This window comes from Eptesicus fuscus, chromosome 12 (genome assembly GCF_027574615.1).
Source record: "Eptesicus fuscus isolate TK198812 chromosome 12, DD_ASM_mEF_20220401, whole genome shotgun sequence".
Lineage (NCBI taxonomy): Eukaryota > Metazoa > Chordata > Mammalia > Chiroptera > Vespertilionidae > Eptesicus > Eptesicus fuscus.
In genome coordinates this window covers 29,831,093-29,849,059 of record NC_072484.1, presented here as the reverse complement: position 1 = coordinate 29,849,059, position 17,967 = coordinate 29,831,093, and the positions used below count along the sequence as shown (strand labels likewise).

At 44.6% G+C, this 17,967-nt stretch overlaps 1 protein-coding gene across 2 annotated transcripts in view; it reads left to right on the top strand.

Annotated features, from left to right (window-relative positions):
* Positions 1-17,967, top strand: part of EBF4 (EBF family member 4) — a 52,149-nt gene that overhangs the window by 9,735 nt on the left and 24,447 nt on the right. Inside the window, exons 3-7 of one of the 2 annotated variants that reach the window (XM_054723903.1) lie at positions 1,879-2,035; positions 2,257-2,320; positions 2,471-2,526; positions 4,124-4,197; positions 5,285-5,353. In XM_054723903.1, the coding sequence (XP_054579878.1) occupies positions 1,879-2,035; positions 2,257-2,320; positions 2,471-2,526; positions 4,124-4,197; positions 5,285-5,353 (420 nt within the window). The remainder of the gene's footprint in view (positions 1-1,878; positions 2,036-2,256; positions 2,321-2,470; positions 2,527-4,123; positions 4,198-5,284; positions 5,354-17,967) is intronic. The other variant, XM_054723904.1, reaches the window with a different exon arrangement.

The window sequence follows — 17,967 nt, the reverse complement described above, 5'->3', positions numbered from 1 at the left end:
GATGCACAAAATTCATGCAAGAGTATGCCTTCCTTCCCCTGGCTGCCGGCACCGCTTCCCTCTGGCACCAGGGACCCAGGCTTCCCTCACAGCCCCTGCTTCGGCTTCGTGTTGGGAAGGTCATCGATCTAATTAGCATATTATACTTTTATTATTATAGATAAGCCATGGCTCAGGGTTTCTTATGAGGCTGCAGTCAAGGTGACAGCCTGGGCTGCCGTTATCTGAAGGCTCGAGTGGGGCTGGTGGCTCTCCTTCCAAGGTGTCACTCAAGTTAGTGCTGGCTGTCGACAGGAGGCCTCAGATCTTCTCCACATGGACCCTCCATGGGGCTGCTTGAATGTCCTCGCAACATGCCAGCCAGCTAGAACAAGGCAGAAGCCACAGTGTCTCTTAGGACCCAACATTGGAACTCATATGCTATCACTAGTGCTATAATGTATCAGCCACACAGACCAATCCTGACACAGTGTGTGAGGGGACTACGCAGGGCTTGAATACCAGGTGAGGATCCTGGGAAACCATCTTTGAGGCTGGCTACCACACACGAGGAGCATCAGCTTGAGCCAGGCCAAGTGGGATCCATTCCTGGAGGGTGTCCCAGGCCTCCCCATACACAAATGTATGCTATGGAGCCCATTTTCCAGCAATTGTGGCCATAGCACACTTTTGTAAAGGAAGGATCTGGAGCTACAAGAGATCTAAGGAATATACTTTGGAAGACCTTGACCCAGAAAAGGAAGTCTAAACTCTGTTTTTTGCATCCCTGCATAGTCTAGCACTTTCAAGATAGCCTTTTGTCTCCTCACTTCACTTTTTGAAATCTGTAGTCCAGTGACACTAACACTCACACCTACTGCCATTTCTTATGCTGTCTGGTTTGCCCTTTTGTGGAGAAGACCCGAGGGTCCATGAGGAGAAGACCTGTTGAACTCTTATTCATCCCTCAAGGACCAGCTAAAGGCCATCATCTCCATAAATCTTTCCCTCATCTCTCACAGAAAGAATTCACTTTTTTCTTCCTTTGCTTCTATAGTTTTTAATATGGTAACATCTTTTGCAGGGCACCCACCACTTTGTCTTGGGTTACAGCTCTTGTCTTCCCTCCCCTTCCAGGCATTTAACTCGCGCCCCACTCAGTGCCATGTGTTCAGTGCTTGGTACATCACTGGAGTTCAGGAAATATTTGGTGAAAAGGGTCCTTCTCCTCCTCTTGCTCTCACCTGTCCTTGCTTCTGAAAATAGTTCCTGGTGACCCAGGAGAAAGCCCTTGACAAGGCCAGGCCAAAGGATCCTCCTGCCCAGGGAGCCAGGGGCTGTCTTTCCCGAAGCATGGAGGCAGGTCCCTCCACACCTGGAGAGGCGCCCCTGCCTTCAGCCAAAGCCCAGATGCAGGCTGGGCAGACGAATGGCCCTGGGCCAGTTAGATGTCTCTGAGGGTCCGATGGATATCATCACCTCCCAGGCAACGCTGCAAGGTTACCGTGGGGTATTTGTTCCAGAACCTGCTAACTGCCCCTTGGTGCCCTAAAGGGCCATCACAGGAGCCCCTGGTCAGTAACATGGGTTGTTCATGCATTTGGTTTTGGAGATCAGCCTTCAAAAGGTGGGGCCCAAGGAGAAGCCTGGGAGGGAGCCTGGCTGGGACACCTTTGCTGCCACTCCTGTTCCCAGGAGAGCAGGCTGAGTGACGGCGGGGCTGAGAGGCCCCTGCCTGGAACTGCAGTGATCCTGGCAAGCGTGGAACGGGCCCATCCAATTAATTCCTTGCCCAGAGTCAGAGCCAAATCCTGGCCAGCCCCACCACCTGGCCAGAGGCGATGGGGTCCTGCTCTCTGAGAGCACTTCCGGTGGTTTCCTGCTCCTCTCTTCCCACAGTGGCGTGGGCCTGGCACGAGCACATTTTGAGAAGCAGCCTCCCTCCAACCTCAGGAAATCCAACTTCTTCCACTTCGTGCTGGCCATGTATGACCGGCAGGGGCAGCCCGTGGAGGTGGAGCGCACGGCCTTCATCGACTTCGTGGAAAAGGACCGAGTGAGAGGCTCGTGGGCTCGGCTGGGACAGAGCACGGTGGGGGAGGGGGCAGGAGGGCTTCAGGGATCCCCTCCCACAGGGGCAGGTGAACGGAGAGACGGTGGAGAAGTAGAGGAGGGAGGTGGTGTGAATGGATGGAAGGGAGGGGAAGTGGGTGGGTGTAGAGAGGAGGGCTGGGTGGGGGAATCCCTGGGAGCATCCTCCCCATCTTGGCCCTGTAGGAACCTGGGGCTGAAAAGACCAACAACGGGATCCATTACCGCCTCCGGCTGGTGTATAACAACGGTGAGTGAAGCCCCACGCTACACAAAATACCCCGCTGCAGGGCTGAGGAGGCCCCTGCCTCCAGGTGGGGAGAGTGTGGAGTGTGCTCCAGTCATCAGAGGCCACAGATGCTCCCCACACAGCACGCCCTCTCCACCTTTCCACCCTCAGGACTTCGGACAGAGCAGGACCTATATGTGCGTCTCATTGACTCCATGTCCAAGCAGGTGAGCCGGCCCAGGGGTGCTCCGGCCTTCTCGGACCCCCATCTCTGGTGGTGTGAGTGAGCATCCTCATCCCTGCCTCCACCTCCCCAGTGGTCTGGCTCCCTCAGTTCTTACCCCAGCCTGTGTGGTCCTTGCCCTCTAGCCTAGAAAAAGGCAATATCTGTACAAAGACCTCATCCTAGGTCATGGTCCCTGGAAGCCCAGCCTAGACAGAGGGATTCAGCTGTACAAGGTTTACTGGGGAGGCAGACAGGGGCTCTCAGGAGAAGAGAGGGAAGGAAGCAGGGCAGGGCAGGGGATGCTCAGCATGGATGGGGTCTCAGCTGCAGTCCAACCTCAGCCTGATCCACAGGGAGCCCTGGAGAAAGGAATGACAACAGAGTTGTCCCCCCTGAGGCAAGGAAGCCAGGATTCTGTACCCTGTATGAGTCAGTAATTGGCTGGGGAACACTCCCAAGGGGAGCTTGTAACCTTCCAGACATTTTCAGGCAAGGCAGCGCCTATGTGTGGAGCCAGTCTCAAGAGAAAACACATAGCAGCCAGCACTAACTGCAACGGGGGGGGGGGAGTGCATTGGTCCAGGAAAGGGGATGAGGTAGGGCCCAGAGCTTCTACTGTAGACCCTCAGCACCTGCTGACGTGGAAGGTCACAGGAAGGAGGCTCAGGGGCCAAGGTCCTCAGGGGCTCAGGAAGACTGATACCCGAATGAGCCCCGATGGGCTCTTGCTGAGGCAGAGCTGCAAGTCTCTTGCAGTGAAGTGGCGAGTCCACGTAAACAGAGAGCTGAGCTCAAATGGGCCCATCAGTGGCCCTGGATGCCAGTGGGCACTTGGGCTTTCCAGCAGTTTCTATCCAATCCCAGGACAGAGGGAGAAATGGTTTCTTTCTAGAGACTCTGTGGTTGCCGTCACGGGGGGAGGCAGACCAGGCAGGTAGTGACAAAGAGGGATTGTGTGGGGGATAAGTGTGGAAGCAGTTGCGGGGAGTCCAGAGAAAGAAGGACCCCACAAGTGGGAGATGGCGGGAGGCTCAGGGGTTATAGAGTGGGAAACTAGATTTGCAGTTTAGGAAGCTGACTCCTTGCTTCAGGGCAGAGGGTGGAAGTGGGTGGGGGGGGGGAGGTATGAGTCAGGAAACTGACCCAATAGTCCAAGGGGGAGACCCTGGCCTGGGCTGGGAGGTGATAAGGATGGGAGAGGGGGAGTCTGATTAACCAGCTGGGAGAGCCTAGAGGACAATGTTTGTGAGCAGAAGCGGAGGTCCCCAAGGGCCATGGGGAGCGTGGGGATAAGAGTGTCTCCCCCCGTCCCCGCCTGACCTTGGTCCTTGGTCCCAAGCAGAGCTGGACCTGGAAAGAGCTGCCTGTGGACAAACAGAATCCCTTTAGAGTTCGTGCCACTGCTGTCTGTCCTGGTGGTAATCCCGGTTTGGGGAGCCAGGCTCCCGGTTCCTGCTCTCACTCCTAGGCCCCCCCCTCCCCCAAGAGTGACTTGGAGGGTATGGTGTTCCCAGGGGGCGGGGCCCATCTCCCCGCTGCACTGGGACCTAAGAGGAGCCTACAGCCACTTGAGCCTGTGCCCTTCCCCCCTCCCCCAGGCCATCATCTATGAGGGGCAGGACAAAAACCCGGAGATGTGCCGCGTGCTGCTCACCCACGAGATCATGTGCAGGTGAGAAGGGCTGGCTCACTTGCACCTTGACCCTTGGCCGAGATTTTGTCAAGGACCCCCACCGGGCCCTGCCCACTGCCACTGCCACCACCGCCCTCCTTGCTGCTCCCTGGGAAAGCCTGGGGGGGGGGGGGGGGGAGGCGATGAGGAAAGAGGGAGGCCCCTGGGCACAGTGCTGGCTGAGGAGAGGGTCCTTGAGGCCCCATTAACCTGGCCTGTTTATGTGGCTTCTCCAAGTGTTTTTGTAAGAGAAGCCTCAGCCACTGCTGGGAAGCTTAACTAATAAAGCTCGGGGGAGGGCTCTCTGGGGATGTGGGGGCAGGGCCTGGGCCTCCTGGATTCCCTCCAGAGCAGGAGAGAGGAAACTTTGCTGCCTTCTACTTGACCCTGGGGCACTTCCTGGGTGGGGGCAGGGGGAGTGGGGGGCACACAGCTGTTGGCACCCCTTCCCCATCACCACAAGGCGTGGCATTTCTAGGCAAGGTCTCCCCAGGAGATGCCAGTCAGACAGCGTCCAGTTCCTCACACATGAAAAAGAGAATACAATGTTCAAATATCTGGTTGGATAAAAAATTTAAATTAGAAAAAAAAAGATTTAAAAAAATCTGGTTGGGATGATGGCTGCCTCTGGGAAGAGTAGTGACGTGACAAGGAGGGGGCTCAGGAGGCTTCTGGGGCTCTGGGCACTACGTGGTGTTTGTCAGGGGGCTGGGTAGATGGGCACGTTCACCCTGTGAGGATTCCTGAGCTGCATGCTTACCATCTGAGCTGTCTCTGTGTGAATAAAGAGAGAGAGTGAGAGGCCCTGTGGGTGGCCAGCCGCCTGCCCTTTCCTGATCCTCCAGCAGCAGCATACCTTAGGGACAAGGTTTCCCGGCCAACCTTATCCCCTGGGCTGGACCCTCACTGCCTTTCTCCCCCGGTCCCTGGGAGTGAGTCCCTCTGGCCCTAGGATTCCATACCCAGACACAGACACACACACACACACACACACACACACACAGACACACACACACACTGTAATCTCCCTCTCCTTAACTCCCTTTCTCCTTCCTTCCTTCCTTCCTTCTTTCCTTCTTTCCATCAGCCGGTGCTGTGACCGGAAGAGCTGTGGCAACCGGAATGAGACACCCTCAGACCCCGTCATTATTGACAGGTACAGCTAGGGGAGGCCTGGGAGCTGCAAGGCCTGAGTAGCCTTGGGCTCAGTCACAGAGTGGTGGTGGCTCCAGGGAGGGATGGAGCTGCCCACCCCCTCTTTCACCCCCATGTTGGTGGCTCTCAGCAGAAAAAAACTGTCAGACACCAGGGAGCCGCCAGCCTTGGCCCCGGAAGGAAACCTTTGGTGGCAAACTTTCTGGGGCTGGGCTTAGGAACTGTGCTCCCTGAGGGAGCCTGGGAAGGGGGAGGGAAGGGGGAGGGGAGTAGGATGTGAACTTGCAGCAGAGAGAGGCTGGGAGAATGAAGGGACCGGAGTGGGCAGGGCAGGGAAAGCTGGGTTCCAGTCCAGGTGCCACCTCTGCACTGTCTGACTTGACTTCTCTGAATGTCCCTTTCCTTCGTTTGAAAACTGGAGAAATACTTGACAGGTTTCAAGGATTGCCAAGGTGATGCATATAAAAATTTATTCTCACCCTTGCCAGTTTGGCTCAGTGGATAGAGCGTTGGCCTGCGAACTGAAAGGTCCCAGATTCGATTCCAGTCAAGTGCACATGCCCGGGGTTGTGGGCTCGATCCCCAGTGGGGACTTGCAGGAGGCAGCCGATCCATGATTCTCTTTCATCATTAATGTTTCTCTCTCTCTCTCCCTCTTCCTTCCTCTCTGAAATCAATTAAAAAAAATTTTTTAATTAAAAATTATTATTCTCCCACCATGATTTTTAAAAGTTAATTTTTTGAATAGGAAATACATATATAAGGTAAAAAATTCAAAAGGTATTACAAAAGAGTAAATAATGAAAAGTAAGTCTGCCCCACTGCTATGTATACCATGCTACACACACTTTTGTATTTTACCTTTTTAAAAAGAACTGTAACATATATATACAGGGTGGGGCAAAATTAGGTTTACAGTTGTGAGTACGTGAGACGCAGAGTTTATTCTTGCATTATTTACTAATTATTATATTGTTTTCCATATGAACAACTATAAAGCTACTTTGGCCCTACCTTTTATATCTTAAAAGCCATTCCAGCCCTAACCAGTTTGGCTCAGTGGATAGAGCATCGGCCTGGGGACTGAAGGTCCTGGGTTCGACTCCCAGTCAGGGCACATGCCTGGGTTGAAGGCTTGATCCCCAGTAGGGGGCTGGCAGGAGACAGCCCATCAATGATTCTCTCTCATCGTTGATGTTTCTCTCTCTTCCTCTCCATTCCTGTCTGAACTCAATAAAAATGTATTTTTTTTAAAAAGTCATTCCATACTGGAACATAAACCCTGCCTTGTTCTTGTAATAGATAAAACATTCACAAAGTACAGATTTTTAAATTGAAAAGGATTTACAGCAAAGTCTCCTACCTCTGCCTGTGATCCATCCATCGCCCTACAAATAAGCAATCACTGTTAGCAGTGTCTCGTGTGTCCTTCCTGAAATAGACTGTGCATACACAAGAAAACACAGAAATACGTTATTTTGCACCTTTCCCTTTATTTTTATAAAAAGCGGCATATTAAATGTACTTTCAGCACCTTTCTAAAAAGTGGGCACATGGTAGTATATCTATCTAGAAGCTTATATCAGGACACGAAAAGTTTCTTTATTCTTTTTGTGCTACTGTAAAATATTCCATCGTATGGATAAACTGAAATTTCTTTAAATGGTCTCTATAGCTCTACATTTTGGCTGTTTTCATTCTTTTTCAGAGATAAAATATGCTGCAGTGAATTACTTTGTGTCATTTTGCACATGTATGAATTTTATGAAAGATATTACGAGAAGTAGAATTGCTGGGTCCAAAGATAGGTGCATTTATAATTTTGATAGTTATTGCCTGTTTATCCTCTGTAGAGATTATACCGATTGGCATTCACACCAACAATTTTGAGAATGCCTGTTTTCCACACTCTTGCCAATTATGTACATTGTTTATTCATTCAACAAATAATTTTTTGAAATATATTTTTATTGATTTCAGAGAGGAAGGGAGAGGGAGAGATAGAAACATCAATGATGAGAGAGAATCATTGATCGGCTACCCTCCTGCACGCCCCCTACTGGGGATCGAGCCTGCAACGCAGGCATGTGCCCTGACCGGGAATCAAACCCTGGCTTCCTAGTTCATAGGTTGACGCTCAATCACCGAACCACACCAGCTGGGCAACAAATAATTTTTTAACGTCTCCTCTGTGCCAGGGTGTCTTCTATATGCTATGGATTAAGCAGTGATGAAAATAGACAAAAAGCTTCGTGTTCGTGGGCTTACGATTTAATAGGTGAGACAGACATGAGCTGAGTGGATAAAACGGTTCGCATGTTAGGTGGCGATACCAGCTACGGAGAAAAAGAGAGCCATCGGGAGAGGTCAGAGCGTGCCCAGGAAGGGAGTGCTGCAGTTTTAGATGATGGAAGGAAGGCTGCACTGAAAAGATGGCATTTGAGCCAAGACCTAAAGGAAGTAAGGAATGAGCCACGTATGAATCTGGGTGCGGGGGGCGGGGCGGGGAGGAATGTTCCTGGCAGGAGGGTACCTGGTGTGTTTAAGGAACAGCAAGATGGCCCAGGTGACTGGAGGAGGTGATGTCACAGGGTTAATGGTGGGGCAGGAGGAAGGCAAGATCATGCAAGCCCTTGTAGGCTGCATGTGGGCCATGCATATAGGCCCTTGTAAGGACTTTGGCGTCTATTCTGATTGATGTGGAAGCCACTGGGGAATTTTGAGAAGGATGATGTGACCTGATTTCTATTTCAGCAAGGTCACTAGCTCCTGTGTTGAAGATGACCTGTAGGAGGTGACGGAGGAAGCAGGGAGATGCTTTAGGAAGCCACTTCCATTTTCCCGGTGAGAGGTGATGGAGGTGATGGAGGCTAAGACCAAGGATGTTATAAGAAGAGGTTGTAAGAAGTGGTTAGTTTGGGATGTATTTCACAAGGTGTGTTATGGAAGGAGAGACGAAGTTACAGAGAGGAGTCAGAGATGTCTCCAAGGTTTCTGATGTGTACAACTTAGCAAGAACTTTTGTTTACTGAGAAGGAGGAGATTTCAGGGGGAGCAGGTTTAGGAGGATGAAAATCAGGAGTTTGGTTTTGGATGTGTTCTGTTTCAGATGGGAATGTTGAAAAGCAGCTAAAAATATGAGTATGGCCCGGCCCGGCTTGGCTCAGTGGTTGAGCGTCGACCTATGAACAAGTTCACAGTTCGATTCCTGGTCAGGGCACATGCCCAGGTTTCAGGCCCAGTGTGGGGCATGCAGGAGACAGCCGATCAATGATTCTCTCTCATCATTGATGTTTTTCTCTCTCTCTCTCTTTTCCTCTCTGAAATCAATGAAAATATATTAAAACAAAATAACAACAACACATGAGTATGGTTCTCAAGGGAAAGATCCAGGCTGCAGATAGAAATTTGGATGAATGAAATCATGGAGGGAATGACTGTTGACAGAAACTAGAACAGGTTCAAAAATTTAATCCTGGGGTATCTAGTGTTTGTAGATCATGGAGATATAGAAGTAGCAACGAATGAGAAGGAGCGGCCAGTGTAGTCAGAGGGAAATCAGGGGAGTACAGTACCCCAGATAAGGAAATACTCCAAAAAGGACACGGTGGTCAACTGCATCCCATGCTGCTTGAGGATAAGATAAAAAGGACCAAGGATTGACCACTGGATTTAGCAATGTGGGGAACATTGGTGACATCAATAACAGCGATTTCTGTGGATTGGAGAAGCAGAAGTCTGACAGGGTAGGTTTAAGAAAGAATGGCTCAGTGGATAGTGTGTCTGGCCTGCAGTCTGAAGGGTCCCAAGTTCGATTCGGTCAAGGGCACATGCCCGGGTTGTGGGCTCTATCCCCAGTAGGGGGCATACAGGAGGCAGCCGATCAATGGTTCTATCTCATCATTGATGTTTCTATCTCTCCCTCTCCCTTCCTCTCTGAAAGCAATAAAAATAAAAAATAAAAGAATCGCTTTAAAAAAAATGAAGGGGAGAAGAGAGATTAGAGACAATGACTAGAGGAATTCTTTTGAGTTTTGCTGTAAAGGGATCAAAGAAACGTGGTGCTGGCTGGAGCACAATGTAAGGCCAAGAAAAAAATATATAGCTTGTTCATATGCTGATGAGAAGAACTCAGTAGGAAAGGGGGAAACGATGATGCAAGAGATAGAAGAGAGACTCTCTAAAGCCATGTCCTTTAGCTGGCAAAGGGCATGGGACCCTGTGCACAGGACTGGTTTTCGCCGAAAGCACAAAGTTATCCATGGAAACAGCAGTGAAGATGGAAAACCGAGGCTCAGATATGGGTAAACGGGTGTATACAACGCGGGAGCTTACCGACATTCTCTTCTGATTGCTTTGTTTTCTCAGAAAAATAAGAAGCAAGGCCAACAGTTGAGGATGAGGATGGAAAGGGAGACATTAGGGCATAAAATAGTTGTCCAGGGGAGTGAATGGGCCATGGAAATGTTGTGTGATTGCCAAGAAGCACTAAGGACCCGCCTGAGGTTTGTGGTCATAAATTTAAAGTGAGAACTTTCTCCAGCCATGCAGAGCTGCACACATGCAGGTACGATGAAACACGAGAGGGCAAGAGAGGGAACGTGTACGCAAGGGGTGTTTACAAAAATGGAACAAGCCGTTTAAGCTGGTTAAGGAGAGGACTGTGGGAGAGTGCAGAGAAGGCAGGATACATGGAACATGGGTTCCGATGGAGCCAAAGAATGATTGGAGTTGAGGCACCAGCAGGAGCTTAGAGAGTGGGCTGCCTGTAGGTAGGATTCTGTGGGGATTGCCTTTATTGGCATTGTGTGACCTAGGGAGGCTGGAGACAAGGCTGTTGCAGGAGAGATGCTCAAGGAGTGGAGAAGAGAATGTGTTGGAAGAATTATATATCTATATTGATATTGAAATCACCAAGAATTATGACAGGACCCATGTTCAAGAGCATATATAGTGATCCAGGAATAAAATCTTCAAGGAATAAAGGCAGGTGATCTCAGGGTTGAGAAATGACTGCAACAAGCAGTGATTGACATAATTTTTCCCCACCTTTCTTCATCATAGAAGTCAACTGTGATATCCCAGTGAATTCCATTGCTCTCACTCTGAGGTTGAGCACACTTTCATGTATTTAAAGTCTATTTGTATTTCCTTTTCTGTAACCGTTAGTGCATACCCTTTGTTTATTTTTCTATAACAGATTGGCTTTTGTTACTGATTTGTAGGAATATATGTTAAGGAAATTAGCCCTTTGTCATGAGTTGCACAAATTTTTTCTGGTTGGTTGTTGTCCTTTAACTTTTGATGGTGAAACTTACCCAGTCCCTCTATCTTTTAAATACTTTGGATTTTAATCCTATTTAGAAATACCTTTATCATGCCAAGATCATTTTTAAAACATCTATCCTGTAATTTCTTCTAGTACTTTTATGATTTCATTGTTTTCATTAAATACTGGATCCATTTGAAAAAAATTGTAAGTTATTATACCTAGATAATACAGAAGAAAGAACATATAACAAAGTAAAAATGAGGAAGCATGATAATCAATGTACATTTGTGAACCTACGGACAAACTTAAACTTAGAACATTAAAAATAACATTGATGCCACCACCATCTTCCTTCCCCGTCTCATACCACTGCCTGCCCCTTCCTAAAGGTAATAAATAAATTGAGGTTTGTGTTTATCATGACCTTGCTCTTTTAAAAAAGTAAATGATCACAAATTGTATAATATTAAGCATGTTGTTTAGTTGTGCTTATGTTTAACTTTATAAAAATTATGTAATTTTATATATAGTAGTCTTCTAAGATGTTTTTAAATTCAGCATTACATTTCTAAATTTTTCTGTTGCTATATTTAGCTGTAGTTCGTTGTATTTCATTTTTGCTACGATAAGCAAAGCTGCTATGCACAGTCTTGTTTGTTTCTCCTTATTTGAGTAGGTACAAGAGTTTGTTTAGGATATAAACCTGGCACTGGAATGCGATGTCTTTTATTCATTTTTCTTGCTGGATTGTACTAGCCAGGCCTTCCAGTAAAATGTTGAATAATAGCACTGAGAATGAACATCTGTCTTGTTCCTGATCTTAGGCGGAAGTACTCAATGTGTCACCATTATGTATGTATGTGGGTATGCATGCATGTATGTATATGTTTGCATGTATGTCGCTATATGTTTTTCATAGATGCCTTTTATCAGGTTGAGGAAATTCCCTACTCTGTTTGGTTACTGTGAGTTTTTATCAGGAATGCATGTTAGATTTGTCAAGTGCTTTTTCTGCATCTTTTGAGATGACCTCTTTTTTTTTTTTAATATATTTTATTTTATTGACTTTTACAGAGAGGAAGGGAGAGGGATAGAGAGTTAGAAACATCAATGATGAGAAACATCGATCAGCTGCCTCCTGCACACCCCCTATTGGGGATGTGCCCGCAACCTGACCGGAATCGAACCTGGGACCTTTCAGTCCGCAGGCCGACGCTCTTTCCACTGAGCCAAACCGGTTTTGGCATGCGATGACCTCTTTTTTAGTTTATTATGAATGACATCAATTGGTTTTCCAATGTTAAAACCCTATATTTCCCATATAAACTTCACTTGGTCATAGCATATTAACCTTTTAATATACTGTTGGATTTGATTTAATAACACTTTATTTAGAATTTTTGCATTGATGTTCATAATGGATATTTGTCTCTAGTTTTCTTGCAATTTCTTTGTCTGGTTTTGGTATCAGATATAATATGCTGGCCTTATAGAATGAGTTGGGAGGTATTTCTTCCTCTTCAGTTTTTTTGAAGAGTTTGGGTAGAGTTGGTATTACTTCTTCCTTAAGCTCCTCTAAATTGGGCTTTGTGAATTTGTATCTTACAAGGAATTTGTCCATTTCTTACAAGTTGCTGAATTTGTTGGCATAAAATTGTTAATAATATTCCCTATCCATTTAATATATCTAAAATCTGTAGCAATGTCACTACTCTCATTTCTGGTATTGGCAAATTGTATCTTCTCTTTTTTTCCTGAGCAATATAGCTACAGGTTTATCCATTTTATTGATCTTCTAAAAGAACCAGCTTTTTATTTCATTGGTTTTCTCTATTGATTTTCTGTTTTCTATGTTTATATTTATTAGTTCCTATCTTCTGCTTACTTTGGGCTTAATTTCCTCTCCTTTTCCTGGTTTCTTAGAGTGGAAGCTGAGGCCTTTCTTGTTGTCTAAAACAGGCTTTCAGTGCTGTACATTTCTCCCTAAGTACTGCTGTAGGGGTATACACAAATTATGACATGTTTTCATTTTCATTCAGTTAAAAATACTCTCATTTCCCTTTTGAGTGTTTTTTTTAAAAAAATACCCATGTTATTTAAACAGCCAAGTATTTTTAAAGAGAGTTAAATAATATGAAAAAAATTTATATATTTGCCTATGTAGTTACCATTTCCTTTGTGTGTTTTTTAAAATATGTTTTCTATTTTATTTTATTATTAGAGGCCTGGTGCATAAAATCTGTGCACGAGTAGGATCACTAGCCCTGGCCTGCGATCAGGGCCAATCGGGGCCTTTCTTCGTTCCGCGCCGTGCCCTGGTGGTCAGCACACGTCATAGCAAGCGATCGAACTCCCGGTCTCCTGGTTGAACTTCCAAGGGGACAATTTGCATATTAGGCTTTTATATAGAGAGATTATTGGGTTTTTTTCCTCATCTGAGGATATTTTTCCATTGATTTTTTATTTTTATTTTTTAGAGAGAGAGTGGAAGAGATAGGGAAAGACAGACAGAAATATCGATGTGAAAGAAACACATTGATTGGCTGCTTCCTGCATGAGCCCCGACCAGGGTCCGGCCCAGGAGGAACCTATAACCAAGGTACGAGCCCTAGACCAGAATCTTGTAGCTTCCTTCTGAGTTAATCCTTTTTATCAGCATTTTTAAAATCCTCATCTGAGGAGTGAGGATATTTTTTACATTGATTTTAGAGAGAGTGAAAGGGAGGGACGAGGGGGAGAGAGAGAGAAGGGAGAGAGAAAAAAACACCGATGTGACAGAGACATATCGATTGGTTACCTCCCACAGGAATCCTAACAGGGGGCAGGGATTGGACCTGCAACACTGTTATGTGCCCTTGACCTGGAATCAAACCAGCTACCCTCGAGTGCATAGGCTGACACTCTTAACAACTAAGCCACACTGGCCAGGGCTTATCAGCATTTATTGATCCTTTATTTCTAATAATATTTTTGCTTTAATGTCTATTTTATAGATATTATTTATAAGCTCTATCAACTCACTTTTGGTTATATTTGCCTCATATTCCTTTTTACATCCTATGATTTTCAACCATTATGTGTCCTTATGTTCCAGATATTTCTCTTTAACAGCATATTGCTGGATTTTTTAAAAATCTAGTTTGTTTTTCACCTGGCAAGTTTAGTCCATTTACTTTATTGAGATTATGATTTATTTTAACTATTTTTCTATTATCTTTTCTGAATAATATTCCCTATGATCTTTGTACTTTTTATTTGTTCCACTTCTATTTTTTTTCCTTTCTTACTATTTAAAATGGTTTAACTACTTTGTTTGATGTGGTGTATGTATTTCTTTTTTTAATATATTTTTATTGATTTCATAAAGGAAGGAGAGGAAGAGAGAGATAGAAACATCAATGATGAGATAGAACCATTGATCGGCTGCCTCCTGCACGCCCCCTACTGGGGGTCAAGCCCGCAACCCAGGCATGTGCCCTTGATCGGAATTGAACCTGGGACCCTTTAGTCCGCAGGCCAACGCTCTATCCACTGAGCCAAACCAGCTAGGGCTGTATTTCTTATTTTATTTTCCCCTTTACTGGTTTGGAAATTTATTCATTTCATTTCTATTCTTTTTTTTTTTTAATATATTTTTATTGATTTTTTACAGAGAGAAAGAGAGAGGGATAGAGAGCCAGAAACATCGATGAGAGAGAAACATTGATCAGCTGCCTCCTGCACACCCCCTACTGGGGATGCGCCCGCAACCAAGGTACATGCCCTTGACCGGAATCGAACCCGGGACCTTTGAGTCCGCAGGCTGATGCTCTATCCACTGAGCCAAACCGGTTTCGGCCATTTCTATTCTTTTAGTCATTACTCTTAAAATTTACTATATATTCTTAATAAAGGCATAATTTCTTTCCTGACTAATATTAAAATCTTTGACAGTGGTGTGCCGGAGCTGGCTCATACTGACTCACAAGAGCTAATTATTAGTAACTCTGCTCAACTCCATATTCAGAGACTTCACATTGATAGCTTGAAATCAGCCATGGGGGGAACATATAACCATGAAATCGACAAACACTATAAATCAGGGTTTTCCCCTCTCTGGAAATGGTTGTTAAACATTTGTCAGTACACCATCGATCTTAGGACATTCGATTACCCCATGAATTTTGATTATTTTTAAATTCTACACATTATTATTATTATTATTATTATTATTATTATTACTAGTGACCCAGTGCATGAAATTCATGCACATTAAAAGGGAATTAATTAGAGGAAATATTTTAATATTGCTATTTGTCCTTTCTCTATAATAGAGATGAAAGAAAATTAGTAAAATGTATATGAAAATCTCCCTCCTGTCAGAGTCTGGGGCCCACCGAGGGACCCAGAGTCAAGTCCCCAGCCAACCCCACCCCCACCAAGCCCTGCAGGGAGAGGGGCACAACCTCAGGTCCCCCGGCCCGGCCTCAGGTCCCCCAGCCCTGGAGTGAGGGCGCGAGGGCACGAGGGTGTGACGACCATTTGCATATTAGCTCTTTATTATATAGGATTATTATTATATATAAACACCAGAGGCCCAGTGCACGAAATTCATGCACTGGTAGGGTCCCTAGTGGCTGCTGGCTGCTGGCCGGGGCCTTCCTCCCTTCCCCCAGCCGCCTGCCTCTGCCCCCACCCCGGTCAAACTCCCAGACAACTCCCGGTCAAGGGGACAATTTGCATACTATGCTTTTATTATATAGGATTTTTTTGTATTTACCAAATTTTTGCTCATCTTTTCCTTCTTGTATCTCAAACAATATTTTGTGTAGTACATCTGTTAGAAATCCCTCCTTTAGTAAAGGTCTGCTGATGGTAAACCATTCTCACTTTTGTTTTATTAGAAATGTCTTGATATCATTCTTTCTTGAAAAATCGTTTTCCTGGGAACACAATTCTAGATTGATAGTTATTTTCTTACTTAGAGCTTTGAAAATACTTCCGTGTTGCTGTTGAAAAGTATGACATAGTTGTCATTCTTTTGTGAGTACACTCTTTCTTCTCTGGCTCTATATAAGAGCTTCTCTTTGTCTTTAGAGTTTTTTAGTGAATGGATTACTCAGTAATTTCTCTTGGGGCAAGTGGCAGCTACCAGAAAAAAAATAGAGGTGGATTGAATAATTCATCTTTCCCCACCAATTATAAATATCATCCATGCTATATTCTAAATGTAATTGTGTATATTCCTGGACTTTCCATCCTATTTCACTATTTCATCTATTTATTTATGTGGAAACATGATGCTGCTTTCTGAAGATTTATAACATGTTTTAGTAACTGGTAGATCTAGCACTCCTTCACCATTACTCTTATATTTTATAATTTTTCAACTCTCCTTGATTATTTTTTTTCATATTAACTTAATGATTAGATTGTCTAGGTCACCTCAAAATTACTTCCCTGTGTCATTTTAAAACTGTGGTAAAGAAAGATATAACAGCCCGGCTGGCGTGGCTCAGTGGTTGAGCATCGATCAATGAACCAGGAGGTCAGTTTGATTCCTAATCAGGGCACATGCCTGGGTTGCAGGCTCGATCCCCATTGTGTGGTGTGCAGGAGGCAGCCAATCAATGATTCTCTCTCATCATTTATGTTTCTATCTCCCTCTTCCTCCCTCTCTGAAATCAATTAAAAAAAGAAAGAAAGACATAACATAAAATTTACCATCTTTACCATTTTTAAATATACAATTCAGTAGTGTTAAATATATTCACATTGTTATACAACAGATCTCCAAAAATTTTTCTTCTTGCAAAACTGAAACTACAACTCCACATTTTTCCTAGGTTGCAGGTTCAATTCCCGACTCTTGCACACCCCTACTGGGGATCGAGCCTGCAACCCAGGCATGTGCTCTTGACTGGAATCGAACCTGGGATCCTTCAGTCTGCAGGCCGACGCTCTATCCACTGAGCCAAACCGGCTAGGGCCATTTTGTGTGATATTAATAAAACTGGTCCAGCTCTCAATTGGTTAGAGTTTGATTGATATATCTTTTCCAACCCTTTTATTATCAACCTATTCCTATCTTTTAATCTAAATTATGTCTCACATAGACAGCATACAGTTAGATTATGTTTTTTATTTTGATTTTAGGGGGGTTGTTTACAAAAATAGTTCATTTAATAATAATGTGTTGCAACAAATATATGCATTCAAACAACATGAAGTAATTGAAGTAACATGATGTTGACAATGGCACTCTCCAAAATGCTTCTCATTCACAATTGTGGGATATTCAATATATTTAAAATACTAGATGAAATACAAACAATTACTATTTCATTTCAATTTTAATGTTTATATTTACAAAGATTTATTCGTTATAATTATGTAAATTAGTCTTCAGCATTTAATGTCTTGAAAGTAAGTAACTATTATTGATGAGTCCAAATTTCTCTCTGTTTTTGCATGGAAAACTGTCTAAAAATACACATCCAGAATAATGGTATTTAAAAGCAAACATTGTCCGGGCATCACAAGCCCACTATTTCTTTAAGAACACCAGTATTCTTGCTGAGAGGGCATAATCCAGAAAACAGGTGGGGTTTTTCCCCCCCATGTTTTTAATTAAGGTATTATATGTGTACATATCTTACCATTGCCCCCCCACCCCACTCCCATTCATGCCCTCACCCCCCAGTATTTTGTGTCCATTGGTTATGCTTATATGCATGCATACAAGTCCTTCAGTTGATCTCTTATCTCCCCCACCTCTCCCTAACCTTCCTGCTGTAATTTGACAGTCTGTTTGATGCTTTACTGCCTCTGTATCTATCTTTTTGTTCATCAGTTTATAATGTTCTTTATTATCCACAAATGAGTGAGATCACGTGGTATTTTTCTTTCATTGACTGGCTTATTTCACTTAGCATAATGCTCTCCAGTTCCATCCAGGTTGCTGCAAATGGTAAGAATTCCTTCTTTTTTATGGCAGCATAGTATTCCATTGTGTAGATGTACCATAGTTTTCTGATCCAGTCATCTGCTGACGGGCACCTAGGCTGTTTCCAAATCTTAACTATTGTAAATTGTGCTGCTATGAACATAGAGGTGCATATATCCTTTTTGATTGGTGCAGAAAACAGGTTTTATATTTATTTTAAATAGCACCACATACTTTTTATTCATGATCGAAATTTATTGAGTTCCCACTAAATGCATTTGCTAAGCTATGAGGAATATAAAACAATAAGACACAAACTCTGACTTCAGTAAGCCCACAGTCTATTAAGGGAGATGGACATATAGAAAAATAATTATAATGCAACATTATAAATTACCATGCATGTCGAATACAAGGT